The 15977-nt window shown below is 43.8% G+C and overlaps 3 protein-coding genes across 10 annotated transcripts in view; 1 reads left to right on the top strand and 2 right to left on the bottom strand.

Moving 5' to 3' along the window:
* The window catches only part of eps8l3a (EPS8-like 3a), a 23631-nt gene extending 20328 nt beyond the window's left edge, over positions 1–3303 (bottom strand). For 2 of the 5 annotated variants that reach the window (XM_046342375.1, XM_046342379.1), the window contains exon 1: positions 2958–3302. The gene's annotated coding sequence lies outside the window, so the exon portion shown is untranslated. Of the gene's footprint in view, positions 1–1703; positions 1761–2501; positions 2597–2957 lie in introns of those variants that run through there. The other 3 variants (XM_046342376.1, XM_046342378.1, XM_046342377.1) reach the window with 3 other exon arrangements.
* LOC124031300 (TRAF3-interacting JNK-activating modulator-like) lies at positions 2692–11890 on the top strand. Of its 4 annotated transcripts, XM_046342382.1 has the most exons (16): positions 2692–2848; positions 2986–3081; positions 3259–3387; positions 3547–3586; positions 4202–4589; positions 4882–5022; positions 5150–5225; positions 5345–5372; positions 5705–5734; positions 5872–5967; positions 7155–7226; positions 8239–8379; positions 8575–8712; positions 8802–8994; positions 10630–10721; positions 10892–11890. In XM_046342382.1, the coding sequence occupies exons 6-16, from the start codon at positions 4887–4889 to the stop codon at positions 11081–11083; spliced, it is 1194 nt and encodes a 397-aa protein (XP_046198338.1). In that variant the 5' UTR covers positions 2692–2848; positions 2986–3081; positions 3259–3387; positions 3547–3586; positions 4202–4589; positions 4882–4886; the 3' UTR covers positions 11084–11890. The 4 variants fall into 4 exon arrangements, with proteins under 4 accessions (XP_046198338.1, XP_046198339.1, XP_046198337.1 ...); XM_046342383.1 differs by lacking the exons at positions 2692–2848; positions 2986–3081; positions 3259–3387; positions 3547–3586 and adding an exon at positions 3627–3816 and having other exon boundaries at positions 5153–5225; XM_046342381.1 differs by lacking the exons at positions 2692–2848; positions 2986–3081; positions 3259–3387; positions 3547–3586 and adding an exon at positions 3629–3816.
* Positions 11368–15977, bottom strand: LOC124031299 (interferon regulatory factor 6-like). The gene is made up of 8 exons (XM_046342380.1): positions 15735–15977; positions 14817–14999; positions 14458–14653; positions 14216–14308; positions 13713–13961; positions 13177–13569; positions 12886–13004; positions 11368–12724 (listed from the first exon to the last, which is right to left on the bottom strand). The coding sequence occupies exons 2-8, from the start codon at positions 14988–14990 to the stop codon at positions 12488–12490; spliced, it is 1461 nt and encodes a 486-aa protein (XP_046198336.1). The 5' UTR covers positions 14991–14999; positions 15735–15977; the 3' UTR covers positions 11368–12487.

Genomic DNA, 15977 nt, shown 5'->3' with positions numbered 1-15977 from the left:
TGGGCGTAGGCTTCTCTAACTCTCTGAAAGGAATGTCATGTTTCCGAACCCATGCTTCGTCCATGAAACAACCCTCAGCCCCAGAGTCTATCAAGGCACTACATGTAGCACCCGAACCGGTCCAGCGTAGATGGACCGACAAAATAGTACAGGATTTTGATGGAGAGACTTGAGTAGTTGCGCTCACCTGTAGCCCTCCGCTTACAGATGAGCTCTGGCTTTTACTGGACATGAATTAACAAAATGTCCAGCAACTCCGCAATAGAGGCACAGGCGGTTGGTGATCCTCCTGTTCCTCTCCTTAGTCGAGATATGATCCCTCCCAGCTGCATAACAGACTCTGAGCCAGAGGAGGAGATGGTTGCGATGCGGAGCAGGAAACACCGTTGATGCGAGCTCTCTTCCACGAGCCCGGTGAGAAGATCTACCCGTCGTTCTATGCGGATGGCGAGAGCAATCAAAGTCCACATCTGAAGGAACCTCCCGGGGAGAATCTCATCCTTAACCACTGCGTGGAGTCCCTCCAGAAACGAGCTTATCACTAACCACAGAGCAGGCAGCCCGGCTCGTTCCACTCACTAGAGGCAGCAGGTGGGTGTCAATAGAATAATCCGTTATGGACCGTTCACCTTGGCATAAGGAAGCCAGGGCCCTGAGAAGCCTCCCTACCAAAAACTGAACGGTCAAAGACCAGAATCATCTCCTCTTTAAAGTTCTGGAACTTGTTAGAGCAATCAGCCCTTGCCTCCCAGATAGCTGTGCCCCATTCTCGAGCCCGGCCAGTAAGGAGTGAAATGTGTAAGCAACCCGAGCTCTCTCTCTAGAGTATGTGTTGGGTTGGAGAGAGAACACAATCTCACACTGCGTGAGAAAGGAGCGGCACTCAGTGGGCTGCCCGGAGTAGCAAGGTGGGTTATTAACCCTAGGTTCTGGAGGCTCGGCAGGCCAGGAAGTAACAGGTGGCACGAGGCGTAGACTCTGGAACTGTCCAGAGGTCGGAAACCTGTCGGCCAGGTTCTCCACGGCATGGCGGCAGCAGACAATTCCTGCTCGTGTCTGCCGTGGCTCCTTGGATCTCGCGGCGTGTAACGAGCGTCTGAAGTCGCTGGGTCCATTCCTTGGTCGGTTCCTTCTGTCATGCGGGTGAAAGAGGACCCAAAAGCGACTTGGCGAAAACAGAGTCTTTAATCCAGTAAAGTAAATACAAACAAAAAACACAACTTTCACTCGAAATGACGAGGACAAACTGGAGACTCGATCTTGAACAGCAGGTGAACAGCAGGTTGCCTCGGGAAGGCACTTGAACCAGACAGACTCAGACACCTGCTCACCACGCAGCATCTGAGGAAAACACGACACGACAGGGCGATACACAAACACAGCACGGTGAATTCTAGACAAGGAACCGACAGGACAGGAACGGAACACAAAGGAAGAAATAGGGACTCTAATCAGGGGAAAGGATCGGGAACAGGTGTGGGAAGACTAAATGATTGATTAGGGGAATAGGAACAACTGGGAGCAGGAGCAGACGATAGAGAGAAGAGAGCGAGAGAGTGAGAGAGGGAGGGGAGAGAGGATAGAAAGAGGGAAAGAACCTAATAAGACCAGCAGAGGGAAACGAATAGAATGGGAAGCACAGGGACAAGACAAGATAATAAATGACAAAACATGACAATTGCAGAGTAACATAAATCCCTCACCTGTGATTGTTGTTATTGTCATGACTATATTCATTTGATTTGATACAGGATGTGCGATGAATGAGTAACATCAGACTCCAGAGCTGAGCTGAACCACGAGGACACACCTTTAGTCGTCACACCTCATAAACCCTAGTGTTAATCATTCATTATGTTATTACAGGCAGTACAGCGCACTGTATGTATAGCCTAAAGACCATGTTTAGACATGTACAGTATATTAGTTGTGTACTATTGCAATAGATCCCAAAGGAAACAACAACTTGAAACCAGAAACCTCAAAGCTCTGTGAACTTCTGTGATATCTTAATTTATATGATTGAGATGTGCAAACACACATGAACAGTGCAAACAACAAATCTTAATTACATTTTCCATCCACCCTATTAGTTGAAACAAAAGCAACACAAGCGGCTGAAAATGTTGATATTGTTTGAAGTAAAGTCAAACATTGATCCGTTAAGTATTAATAAATGACAGAAGACGGTTTATCATGGTTTATTATGGGTTAGCTATGGATTTGACCCCTAGCAACACATCATATTTTTATCATCAAATCCCAACGCTAATTAGGGCTGGCTTATGTACATAGTTTCAAGATAAGTCAGCTTACAGCAGGTTAAGGGGGCCTATATGTTGTATAATTAAGCATTTGAGATACTCATACACTAACTCAGCTATATTAAAAAATGGTTAAAATCAACACTGGAATCATTAGCTGATCAAACTCTCACCAGGAAAAACACTGAACACAAACACAGGACAACCTATGGTTTATAGATGTTACAGGTACCTTACCTGTTGTATCCGCCAATGTATTTTCTGTGTTATTTGTTGTGGATAAGTGTATTTGTCTCTTCTACTTCAAAGCCGATACCACTCATATTTCAGGCCTGGGTTTTTATTGCGGAACAAATACTTCCAAGATTTAGTTCCACATAAAAGACAAGGGCAAAGTCCAGAGTCAAGAGCACATTGATCCAATAGAGGGACAGCACTCAATAAGGTGTTACTGTTGAGACAAATTCCTTATGGGAGAAAATGCCAGAAATGCTCAACGTTGGGAATATCTTTTATGCCTATTGTAAAAATCTCTCTCCCACTTCCCTAAGTAGGAAATCGTTCAACTCTCTGAGTATCTACAGGTGTGTAATCCTGCTCTGCTGACTCCTTAGATTGCTGCAAGTGCTTCTATATTGGAATCTGTAATGATAATACATATAATTCAGACATGCGATTCAGTCAGAAACTTACTTGTATTATGGTGCATCTCTTTCCATAGGAGGCTCTGCGTCGAGAGGATTCTCTGAAACAGAAGCTGTCTCTACTGCAGCACACCACCTCTACTCTACTGCTCTCACATGACAATGTCTGGAAGGTTAGGACCTGGATCTCTTATACACTGATGTGATTACTCTATTTCTATATCATACTCTGTTTCATGAAGTGACTGCCATGAAGTTGACAGTAGGTTGGTGTAGTGTGTCATAGATGTTGACACAGGAGTGAAAATTAATTCCTGTCCCGTCTTGTATTGTATCTCATTTAAACTCAGCTCCAGGGCAGCGGTTGTCGCTGTGCCTGGTATTCATGACGGCATCCCTACAGAGCAAAGGTCTGTCAGGGAGGGATACTTGACTAGCCCATGCAGACTCCTGTAAATCACTCCTGTTGTCAACAAGTTGTGAGTATGATAGCAGTTAACAGACTATTTTAGAGTCAGTTGGGAATAAAATGGAGATATGAAATGTGGTTCAAAGTTTATACATCTTCTAAACATACACCGTGTGGCACACTATAAGCTTTGGCTTATCACTAACCACAGTACCCCTACATTCTGCAGGCCTTCAACTGTCCCACACCACTCTATAGTAGCTCAAAATGTAAGTTTCCTGCATGTCACTTCTCTGATGGTTTGCCCATGTGTGACGACAGTGTGAGGATGCAATGTGGGTGTCATGATAGTGGAACAGAAGTGTGAACATGAGCAGTGTGGTTTCTCTCATTTCCTGTTCTGAGAGTGAGTATGTGACAGTTACTGAATTCAAAGACAACAGAGGAGGAGAAACGATAGAGGAGACATCAGGCTGCTGGGTTCTTTGAACATTTTCAGGTTTGTTTTTGCTACTCACACTCACAAGGTTTAATCCGTGGAGAGATGTGTGGTTTTGGTCTTCTCTTGACCTATGGTGTGTTGTGAGTGATCTGTCTCAGCTTTGTGTCAGAAGCCTTCTCATACATTGAGATGGCACACTACAGCTAGTTTTTGCTTACGGTGAAGCAGAACTCATATACATAAAGTAGAACTTCATACCACAGGTGTTTGAATGTCAGGCTTAATTTCCTTCATTCAATTGATACTGAAAGTCATGCCTGCTGTCCTCATTTCTCTAGAGTCAAAGCTGAATGCACTGCATCCTGTTTTGACACACCCATAACCAATCATGCTTTCTTTAAGAATCTGATGGAAGGATACTGTCTTATTCTGAATCCTGCAGTTGAAGTTCATCCACCAACATGGAGATCCAAAAAGACCTCAGGATGAGACGGCCTCAGATGGAGAGTTACGACCAAAAGCTGGAACAACGGGCAGCAAAACATGAGTTCTTGAGAGATCGCAACAACGTGACGACATGTCGCAGCCCAGGACACAAGCTAGAGGCAGACTGGAAGAGTGAGATGCAGCAGAAAAGACAGATAGAGTTCCAGAGAAGGAGACAGATTGTCCAGGCTGCCACTAATCAGGCTGATGAAAAGCAGTCAAACAAGGAGGCCAAAGTCACGATGAGGACCAACAGGCAGAGAGTGCCTCTCATACACAGACAGTCCCTCATATCAGCAGAGGATCTGGGGATCACCTGGCCAGATGTACACTCCATCGGGAAGGTAAGCACATAATACAGGGCGGCAGGTAGCCTAGCAGTTAGGAGCATTTGGCCAGTAACCGAAAGGTTTTAGGTTTGAATCCCAGAGCCGACTAGGTGAAGAATCTGTCGATACGCTCCTTCCTGTGGGTCGCTGTAGATAAGAGCGTCTGCTAAATGACAACATTTTTAAATGTAATACACATTACGTGCGTGACATTATTTTATTATATGTTTCTTAATACACAAATACTGGAATATTCCGTTTGGTCAAACACAAAATGAGTGTCACAGACGCGAAACTGTTTCACCAGGCGACATGGATCACCTCACCACCACTGCATGGGGCAGGAGGGAAAAACAAAAAGGGCAGCTCCACTCTGACCTCTCACAGATATTCCCTCAAACACCACAGCAGCCCTCACTGAGGAAGAGTATGGATATCAGAGATAAAGGTAAAATTGGACTCACTGGACACCCATGGCTGTACTGTCAATCATCAAACTTGAATTTCAACATACTTATTAAGTTTGAACACTGAGTTTGTTGGTGAATTTCATGATCTTCCTCTGTCCTTCTTAGTAGTTAAACATGACCAGAGTGGCCTAGTAATGTTAACCAGACAACTCCAACAAAGGAATGCCTGCTGTCAGACAGAGTAAGTACAGTAAGCTACTGACCTCAACATGAAGACACTGATCTCTTTAACTGTTTTATCTCTGTCATGTACTGCATGAATAACACTTTGACCCCCCACTCATTTCCTGTCATTCACAGGCATGGCTATAGCACTGTGAAGGAGACTGTAAGTAACTCCAATGTACTGCATCTCTGTAATGTTTTGGGTAGATTCTAATTCTAATGTGAGACACAGCAATGAATCACAGTTCTCATCTACACAATCGTTCGTCATTCTGACAAGAGGCAGCATTCCCATAAAGTTATGAAGAAGGCATCACTATCAGTAGTGTTGCATAGAAACATAGAGATAGATGTTATGATATTTGAACTATCATGGGTGCGACATACATAGTCAACCACCCATTATAACTACATATATGATGTCCTTCCTTGCTCCACGTTGGGAATATCTTTTATGCCTATTGTGAAAAATCTCTCTCCCTCTCCCCTATGTAGGACATCGTTCAACTCTCTGAGTATCTACAGGTGTGTAATCCTGCTCTGCTGACTCCTTAGATTGCTGCAAGTGCTTCTATATTGGAATCTGTAATGATAATACATATAATTCAGACATGCGATTCAGTCAGAAACTTACTTGTATTATGGTGCATCTCTTTCCATAGGAGGCTCTGCGTCGAGAGGATTCTCTGAAACAGAAGCTGTCTCTACTGCAGCACACCACCTCTACTCTACTGCTCTCACATGACAATGTCTGGAAGGTTAGGACCTGGATCTCTTATACACTGATGTGATTACTCTATTTCTATATCATACCCTGTTTCATGAAGTGACTGCCATGAAGTTGACAGTAGGTTAGTGTAGTGTGTCATAGATGTTGACACAGGAGTGAAAATTAATTCCTGTCCCGTCTTGTATTTTTCCCCTGTGCTGCACTGATCCTGCAACAGTTCCATAACCCCTGAACTTTGCAGTCCCTTCCCGTTAAAAATCACTCCCATTCTGTGCTCATTTTTGCACCCAGAAATATAGGCTATTGTGTTTGTTTACTAACTATTCAAAATAATGTCAGTAACATGAGACTGTGATATGTTAACTTGCCTATTTTAGTTAAATGCACTGATTGTTGGCCTAAAATGCTCTGGATAAGAACATATTCTAAATTACCTAAATGTTTATCGACTAATAAGGTTGAAGGATGAGGACAGAGACCCCAGCAGGACGGTCTGCACATAACAGCACCGGCATAAATCTGTACCTACAGTTGAGCACTGCGCACATATACAACACATTACAATGTATAACATGAACGTTAAACAAATTATAATAACCCGTGTGGCAGTACTGCATATGTCAATCTATTTTTATTTCCCCTCAAATGGCAGGGGATTAGTTAAATATGTGAACAATTGGGCTTGACTGGAAAGTGAGTAGAGCAGCTATGCCGCTTTTCCCTCTCTCCAGTTGGTAGCCTATTTGATTCAACCGCAGCATTTTTTACAAGCCATGTATGCTGAAGCAAGGTGCGAGAGTGAACCGACTGAAGGGGAGGGGGGAATTACATTTTTGTATTGATTTGTACTTGTATTGACACGCTTTACAGCGTGATTGAAATGTAGCGGAGATTGCATTCACGTTCAACGCTGCACATGTCGGCTCAATATGAAATGACCTTTACATTTCTATCGCGGAAGCGTTACAGATTGAATAGAGCCCTAAATTAGGTTATAGGCTACCGTGTTCGTCTCAGTGATCTGGTTGAAGACTGACTGTGGTTTCAGAGTCGAGTTCACAGCGTTTCCACCCTCATTCTACTGGAGACTACTCTGCATCCTGTCACTGAGAAGTTGAAAAAGAAACATACAGAGAAAAAAGAAAGGGCCTAATAGCCATTTGACATCTACCATTTCCTATCCCCATTACATCTCACATTTCTCTACCCTCACAGGTCTGTTGCAAAGAGGACAAGATGAAGGGAAAGATTGGGGCACTAGAGTCACAGCTGAAGATCTGTGTGCAGGTCTGTTCAGGCACAATGTCTGTACCTACACTACCATTCAAAAGTTTGGAGTCACTTAGAAATGTCCTTGTTTTTAAAATAAAAAAAATTGCCCATTAAAATATCATACAATTGATCAGAAATACAGTGTAGACATTGTTAATGTTGTAAATGACTATTGTAGCTGGAAATGGATTATCTACATAGGCGTACAGAGGCCCATTATCAGCAATCATCACTCCTATGTTCCAATGGCACGTTGTGTTAGCTAATCCAAGTTTATCATATTAAAGGGTTAATTGATCATTAGAAAACCCCTTTTGCAATTATGTTATGTACTTGTCCTCTTGCTCAGTTGTGCACCGGGGCCTCCCACTCCTCTTTCTATTCTGGTTAGAGCAGTTTGCACTGTTCTGTGAAGGGAGTAGAACACAGCGTTGTACGAGATCTTTAGTTTGTTGGCATTGTCTCACATGGAATAGCGTTCATTTCTCAGAACAAGAATAGACGGCAACTTTCATAAGAAAGTTATTTGTTTCTGGCCATTTTGAGCCTGTAATCAAACCCACAATTGCTGATACTCCAAATACTCAACCAGTCTAAAGAAGGCCAGTTTTATTGCTTCTTTAATCAGAACAACAGTTTTCAGCTGTGCTAACATAATTGCAAAAATGGTTTTCTAATGATCAATTAGCCCTTTAAAATGATGAACTTGGATTAGCTGATACAATGTGCCATTGGAACATAGGAGTGATGGTTGCTGATATTGGGCCTCTGTACGCCTATGTAGATATTCCATTGAACATCAGCCGTTTCAAGATACAATGGTCATTTCCAACATTAACAATGTCTACACTGCATTTCTGATCAATTTGATGTTATTTTAATGGGCATTTCTTTCAAAAACAAGGACATTTCTAAGTGACCCCAAACTTTTGAACGGTAGTGTATGTAACTTACAGTATGAATGTACAAACAAAATCACCACCAGGCTGAAACACCAAAGAGCAATCATTATTCTTCTCTTCCTCAGAGGCTGTCCAGGGATGGAGCCAAGAAGCTGCTGCTACAGTCAGAGCAGCAGAGGCAGGAGCTGGAGGAGATGGCCGTGGCCTCACTCCAGAGGGTCACTGACCAGAAAAACAAGGCCCAGGACAGAGCTCACAGCCTGGAAGTAAGGGGTCAGACAGGGCTGCACTCTGGATAATGCATAATAGCACTATGTTCAATTGATATTTTCCTATTACAGTCCATTATTAATTTAATTAATGTAATTGATTTGCGAAATATGAGATTATTTCGTTTCAAATTAATATGAAGGGATGTCACAGGAGTGTCACTGTGTGTGTGTACTTTGTGTGTCCAACAGATGGCACTGCAGACTGCCCAGGTTGAGTCATCACAGTGCCGAGAGCGCTATGAAGAGGAGAGGAGGAAATGCACCCAGCTGAGGACGTCTCTGGTGCAGAACATAGACCATATAAACCTATTACAGAGCCAACTAGAGGTATGCACGCATGCACACTCACTCTATATTTTACAAGAGTGAAATAATATATGCTTTAAATAGCATCATGTATCCCCCTGTGCATCCAGAAAGTTATGGGACAGGATGCAACTCTGGAGAGTCAGCTGCTGCACCACCGACACACTGAGGCTGAGCTCCACCTCAAGATCAACCTCCTAGAGGACAACCTCCACACCTGCAGGACACAACTAGAGACATGGAGACAGCAAGACACCATGAAACAGCAGGAGATTGTCAGAGGACAGCAACAGGACTCCATAGGTATAGTACCGCCGTGGCTAAAAGTTGAGAATGACACAAATATTAATTTTCAGTCTGCTGCCTCAGTTTGTATGATGGCAATTTGAATATACTCCAGAATGTTATGAAGAGTGATCAGATGAATTGCAATGAATTGCAAAGTCCCTCTTTGCCATGCAAATGAACTGAATCCCCAAAAACATTTCCACTGCATTTCAGCCCTGCCACAAAAGGACCAGCTGACATCATGTCAGTGATTCTCTCGTTAACACAGGTGTGAGTGTTGACGAGGACAAGGCTGGAGATCACTCTGTCATGCTGATTGAGTTTGAATAACAGACTGGAAGCTTCAAAAGGAGGGTGGTGCTTGGAATCATTGTTCTTCCTCTGTCAACCATGGTTACCTGCAAGGAAACACCTGCTGTCATCATTGCTTTGCACAAAAAGGGCTTCACAGGCAAGGATATTGCTGCCAGTAAGATTGTACCTAAATCAACCATTTATCGGATCATCAAGAACATCAAGGAGAGCGGTTCAATTGTTGTGAAGAAGGCTTCAAGACACCCAAGAAAGTCCAGTAAGCGCCAAGACCATCTCCTAAAGTTGATTCAGCTGCGGGATCGAGGCACCACCAGTGCAGAGCTTGCTCAGGAATGGCGGCAGCAGGCAGGCAGGTGTGAGTGCAGCTGCACGCACAGTGAGGTGAGGACTTCAAGAAGCCACTTCTCTTCAGGAAAAACAGACTGATATTCTGCAGAAGGTACAGGGATTGGACTGCTGAGGACTGGGGTAAAGTCATTTTCTCTGATAAATCCCCACTCGAATTGTTTGGGGCCTCTGGGAAAAAAGCTTGTCCGGTGAAGACAAGGTGACTGCTACCATCAGTCCTGTGTCATGCCAACAGTAAAGCATCCTGAGACCATTCATGTGTGGGGTTGCTTCTCAGCCAAGGGATTGGGCTCACTCACCATTTTGCTTAAGAACATAGCCATGAATAAATAATGGTACCAACACATCCTCCGAGAGCAACTTCTCCCAACCATCCAGGAACAGTTTGGTGACGAACAATGCTTTTTCCAGCATGATGGAGCACCTTGCCATAAGGCAAAAGTGATAACTAAGTGACTCGGCGAACAAAACATCGATATTTTGGATCCATGGCCAGGAAACTCCCCAAACCTTAATCCCATTGAGAACTTCTGATCAATCCTCAAGAGGCAGGCAGACAAACAAAACCCACAAATTCTGACAAACTCCAAGCATTGATTATGCAAGAATGGGCTGCCATCAGTCAGGATGTGGCCCAGACAGCATGCCAGGGCGGATTGCAGAGGTCTTGAAAAGGGTCAACACTGCAAACATTGACTCTTTGCATCAACTTCATGTAATTGTCAATAAAAGCCTTTGACACTTATGAAATACTTGTAATTATACTTCAGTATTCCATAGTAACATCTGACAAAAATATCTAAAGACACTGAGGCAGCAGACTGAACATTGTCATTCTCAAAACTTTTGGCCACAACTGTACATTATATATCCACTAGCAAATTTAAATAAAAGTTGGATTGCGTAAATTACTGTAGTGGGTCAGTTGTTTTAACTGCTCTATTGACCATGATATTTATTAGTCTGTAAATGTGTTGACATCAATAGAGCATTCATTGGATGAGCAGTTTCAGCCAGCCATGTCACACCCCAGCAACAAGAAACAAAGCATGATGGAAGCCAATGTCAAAAGGAGAGAGGTCAGAATTAGTCTACAATTCCCTTTCATCTTAGTCATGTCAAACCCAGGGCACAATCACTTTCTGTCACCAATGTCTTCATCCTGTATTGTCTCCATTTTTATTGGCTCTGCTCGATTTTAATCCTATATTAAACTTGATACTGACAGAATCTTTCTTTTTCCACCAAGAGACGTTGTCGTCCCTGGTTCATCCTGACCCTGTTCGTGATAGTCATGGTGGTGGCCATTTTGACATTGTTACTGGCCAATATCCCCACGACAAGAAATCAGCTGTGGGACCTTTACCAAGTACTACAGGAACACACAGAGAAGTACCTCTATGACATGACATTACCACAGCATTGCTATAGGCCCATATGACAAGACCTGGGAACTGATCAAACCTGTGAACTTGCTCTAAAGGGTTTGGGAAATACAGTATGTTCTATTTTTACATCACACTGGATGCAATTTTTTTGCCATCGTAAATATCTTTGCATCTTGAAGTCAATTTGTATTCATAACCATGTGTTATGGTTACTGCCTCTTGTTCATGCTTACTTGTGGTATTCACTCAGTCAAATACATGTCCTCAGTATAGTTGACACATTTGCCACTTATAACTGGACAGTAAAACAGACATTTTAAATAACTGACCGGTTTGCTAATTTTGGACATTTTTATTTCAAAAAAAGGAAAATACAAATCCTGAGGGAAAAAGAGTTGAGATCCTTTCTAACATTAAGTGCACACCCCTTATAATATTTTCATAGGCCAAACCAAATATCATTATATGGAATTTAATCAAAGTGTAGGATATACATCTGGAAAATCATCAACATTTAAATGATTTTCTCTACTAGTATCTTTAAATGATCTTCACAAAAAACTAAGTTATAGTAAACTGTCCACATACCTAGCAAGACCAGTTAGAATCACATGAAGGAATGGATCAACAGTCATGGGCGGTAGGTAGTCTAGCAGTTAAGAGCGGGGAGCCAGTAACTGAAAGGTCGCTGGTTCAAATCCCGAGCAGAGTAGGTGAAAAATCTGTTGATGTGCCCTTGAAAGGAGCTTATCCCTAACTGCTCCTGTAAGTCGCTCTGGATAAGTGTCTGCTAAATGGCTTAAAATGCAAATGTCACAATGCTACTTTTTCTTTATATTAAACTGATAACTTTAAGTACAGTATATGTATGTATCACTTATTGATGAAAGTTCAACTAAATCTACTAAAATGCATTAGCACTCAAACAGGTAGCAAACATGAGATTGAGATTGTGTTTTATGAACAACAAGGACCAGGACAAAGCTGGATGATTATTCAGACGTCACTGACTGTATTGTGTAACTGGCGACCAGGGTCATATCTGTGACTCATTGATGATGTTCAATGTTGACTTGCAGCCTACAGGACTTTGACCCACAATACTGCTCTAGTTCAAGGCCCTGGAGCTTACAACTGCAGACAGACACTATCACCACACCATGTTTTACTGACTGCCACAGTAACAGTATAATTACAATGCCTGGTAGCAGCATTTACCACAATATATAGACATGGACCAATGAACCCTATAATAGACCATAATAACAAAAAGGGGGAAAAGAAGCTAAAGCAATGTGATTCCTCTCGCTATTCTGATGAACATGCCTCTATAAACATAAGTACTAGTTTGCTGATTATAGATCCCCTCTTGGACCAGCAGTAGAGAGGCAGCAGTGTCCAAACAGAGCTGTGTGTGAGAGAGACTGACTGGTCTGGTAGGGCAGTGGTGGACTACTTCACTGGGCATGCAGGGCCGGGGACAGGTGCATGCCGGCTCCTGGGGCCAGAGCCTGAGGCCAGCCTTCCTGGCCCTGGTGGGTCTGCAGCAGGCGGTACAGCTGCTTCAGGTGGGTCACGATGTTGTCCTTGATGTCTGGGATGGAGATCTGCAGGCGCACGCTGCCGCTGTCGAAGGAGCGCATGCAGTCGCCTGAGAACATCTCAGTGATCATACGTGCTACCACTGGAATAATCTGGAGGGGAGCAGAGGGCCAAAAGACATGGCAGTTACAGCTAAGGGACTCAACAAAACACATGCTTGAGGGTCAATTCAACATTTTAAAATAATTAAAAACAAATATTTAAAGGAGTTTTCTATGAATCATTGCATCCTGATACAAAGACAGTCTCGCACCTGCACCATGATGAGCTTCTTCTCTTTGGGTCTGCTGTCAGGCCACTCCTCTCCAAAGCACAGGTTGATGTCAAACTGAGGAGGGCTGGCCGACTGGCCCCTCTGATGGGCTATCACATCTGCACACAAACCCATCACAATCATATCACATAGCAATTTAGTCTCACAGCACACATGCAATAACAGCTACAGTACATGCCACACTATCACAATACCGCATAAGGGCCCTGCCTAAAACACAAGAAAGATGTGTGAAGAGTCTATGCTCAGAGGATCGGAGTCACTGCTTACCACTGAGAAAGGACTCCAGACAGAACAGCTTGATCTTCCTCTGCCTCTCTATGAGGTTGGGTGCTTTGGGGTTGGGGGCGCAAGGGCCTGACCAGTACACCTTGCATTGGCAGAGGCGGATGGCATAGATGTCATGGCCGCTGATCTCCAGGACGAGGCCTCGGTCCATGACATCCAGCAGGCGGTTGGTGAAGACCCTCTGCGTGTCGTTGGCGATGTGCTCAGTAGAGGGGAACCTCAGCTGCTCCAGGCTGATAGGACCAAACAGCTCCTCCTGGTTGACCATGGGACCTAGGTCCCCGTAGAAAAGCCTACAGCCCTGGGGGTTACTGACCGTCATGGCTGGACACACCTCCTTACCACGGTACTGGAACTGCACCTCCAGGTCTGTCACTGAGGGAGAGACAACGAAACACATGAAGATAAAGGGAGTCACTCATTGGTTGTCTGTATGGACAAGATGCTGAAATACTGTATGCAGTCCTATATTTATCTAATGGAGGAGTTTGTTTGTGTAGTTGTGTTAGTGTTCTCACTAGGCAAGGAGCTGATCCACATCTCTGGGGAGGCAAACATCACGTCAGGCATGGGAGGGGGAGGCATGTCCAGTGGGGGAGGGGGCGCCATCTCCAGGGGCGAAGGCTGCATCTCCATATCCAAAGGCTCCTCTTTGGGCCACAGCTTAACTTCCTCTTTGGGCCACACTTCAACTGATGGGGGGCAGCTGGGGGGTTGGAGGGGCGATACAGACCCCGGTGGAGACCACATAAGAGCGGGGCTGGTGCCTGATTGGTTACAGAGAAACAGGGCATGATTAGTTGATATACCAAAAACCATACTGGGATATTGGAATCAAAACTGGGAGTAAGCCAAACAGAAAGGGGGGCAGGGGGTTATTCTTGGACCAGGCAAGTTGGAAAACATTATCTAGAGGCTAGATCTGGACTGTTATGTGGTCTAGGATAAATGTGGTAAAAATTTAGAATTAGTATTAGAGGGGGTCTCAAATAAATAAAGAGAGATATTTGACATAACTAACCGTTGGATTTTGGATAAGGAGGGAGGGGCTCTGAGCCATCTGATTCATCTTCATCCCCATCATTTGGTGTCCAAGACCCAGGGTCTGAAGATCCTGAGGAGAGAGAGAAAAATGAGGAGGAGAGCAAGGGATGGCAAAAGTTTAAATACGTTTCAGAGCCGCTACCAAACCCAACAAGTGACTGTAAATAATCATATATCTACTATGGTTGTATAATTATTATGTCATCGATGGCCAGTTACCTGGGTTACTGAGGGGCTGTGGGATGTCACAGATGTCGTAGATCTTCAGGGGGTTCATGGGGACTTCTTTGGTTCCGTCGTAGACAAGGTTGAACTCTCTGCTCTTGTTGAGGGCGCAGCGGAGCTGAGCTTTCCACTTGGCAGGGTCAGGATCATCAATACCCTCCTGGAACTTTCCGGTCTCTAACGCCCAGGCCTGTTACAGGGGAGAGAGGAAGCAGATGAAGAATACATTCAGAGAATATAGTTAACATAAACCTTACTTCACTCACCGTTGATGCAGCCACAACCAATTCACCTGCCAACACATTAGCCCACGTATCGTTTCACAAACTGTTACAGAGATGTGCTTTACTCACCTTAAAAATAGTGTTTTCTTCCTCGTGCTGGGTGGTGTGCCGTGTAGCGTGTTTCCAGGGGATCCTGAAGCGCTTATTGTCTCGGTCAATCCACACCAGGCCTGGGTAGAACCCACTGTCAACCTGGTCCACTAGCCAGGGCTTGAGCCGGACACGCCGCGGGGTCAACGCCATGCTTATTGTCTGGGGAGGGGGCCACAATGGGCAGGTTAGATATTTACTATCAATATGGTACACTTATGTGGACATCCTGACCAATATATCTCAAAACAGTTCTACTAGAAGAACTGTATCAGAAAAACCGTGCTGTAAGGGCATGACATAACACAACTTGTCTGAGGCGGGCACAAGATGACCAACATTACATGGCTACCAAGATTTCAAACATAGACTTGGGCCACTTTGAGAGGCAAACATTAAAAATGTAGTGGCTTGGGGTCAGCCTACAAGTCAGTTTATTTCATTACACTACTCAGACCTCAAAAAGCCCAGAATAACATGCAATTTCACTGATTTACAGCTATTACTTAAAAGGTCCTCCCAAAAGTGCATATGGTTGGTCTTATGATGCTACTGCAGGACATAGTTGTTACACAGGTCAGTTGAGCATGGAACATAAATAAAGCAATGTCCAACGTTAATACATTAATTCAAATGAATGAACCATAAGGTGGACTTCTTCCCAGCAAACAATCCATTAGGATAGGCTACAGACTGTTGTAACATGTTGTTGTATGTTATGCCTCCAACCACTTGCTCGCACTGTAAATTCGAGCAACATACGAAAGACCAGTGGCTACTTTTTTTCCACAAAGAAATTGTTAGTAATGATTTCAATTATTTTTAATCAAGTTACGAACTTACAACTATTTCATGGTTGCAAACAAACCAAATCTAGGAAACCGCTGTGAAACGTACCTGCTGTTGAACGTGACCAGGAAGTAGGATACTTAAAATCTGGGAGAAGGTAGAATCCCAAGCTTCAGGAAAATATTATTCTCCAAAACGTTGGAACTTCTATGTCCTTTGCAATCCAGGTAAACGTATAGATGACCCACGGATACTTCTTATCACGGGAGAACAATTCTGAAAATGTCCGGAGCAGGCCGAGCAGTTTATGCCTTTTCCGCTTCCCTTAACGAAACTCAGGTAGAGCCTTGA

Source organism: Oncorhynchus gorbuscha, linkage group LG03 (genome assembly GCF_021184085.1).
Source record: "Oncorhynchus gorbuscha isolate QuinsamMale2020 ecotype Even-year linkage group LG03, OgorEven_v1.0, whole genome shotgun sequence".
Lineage (NCBI taxonomy): Eukaryota > Metazoa > Chordata > Actinopteri > Salmoniformes > Salmonidae > Oncorhynchus > Oncorhynchus gorbuscha.
This window is presented reverse-complemented; position numbering and strand designations above follow the sequence as displayed.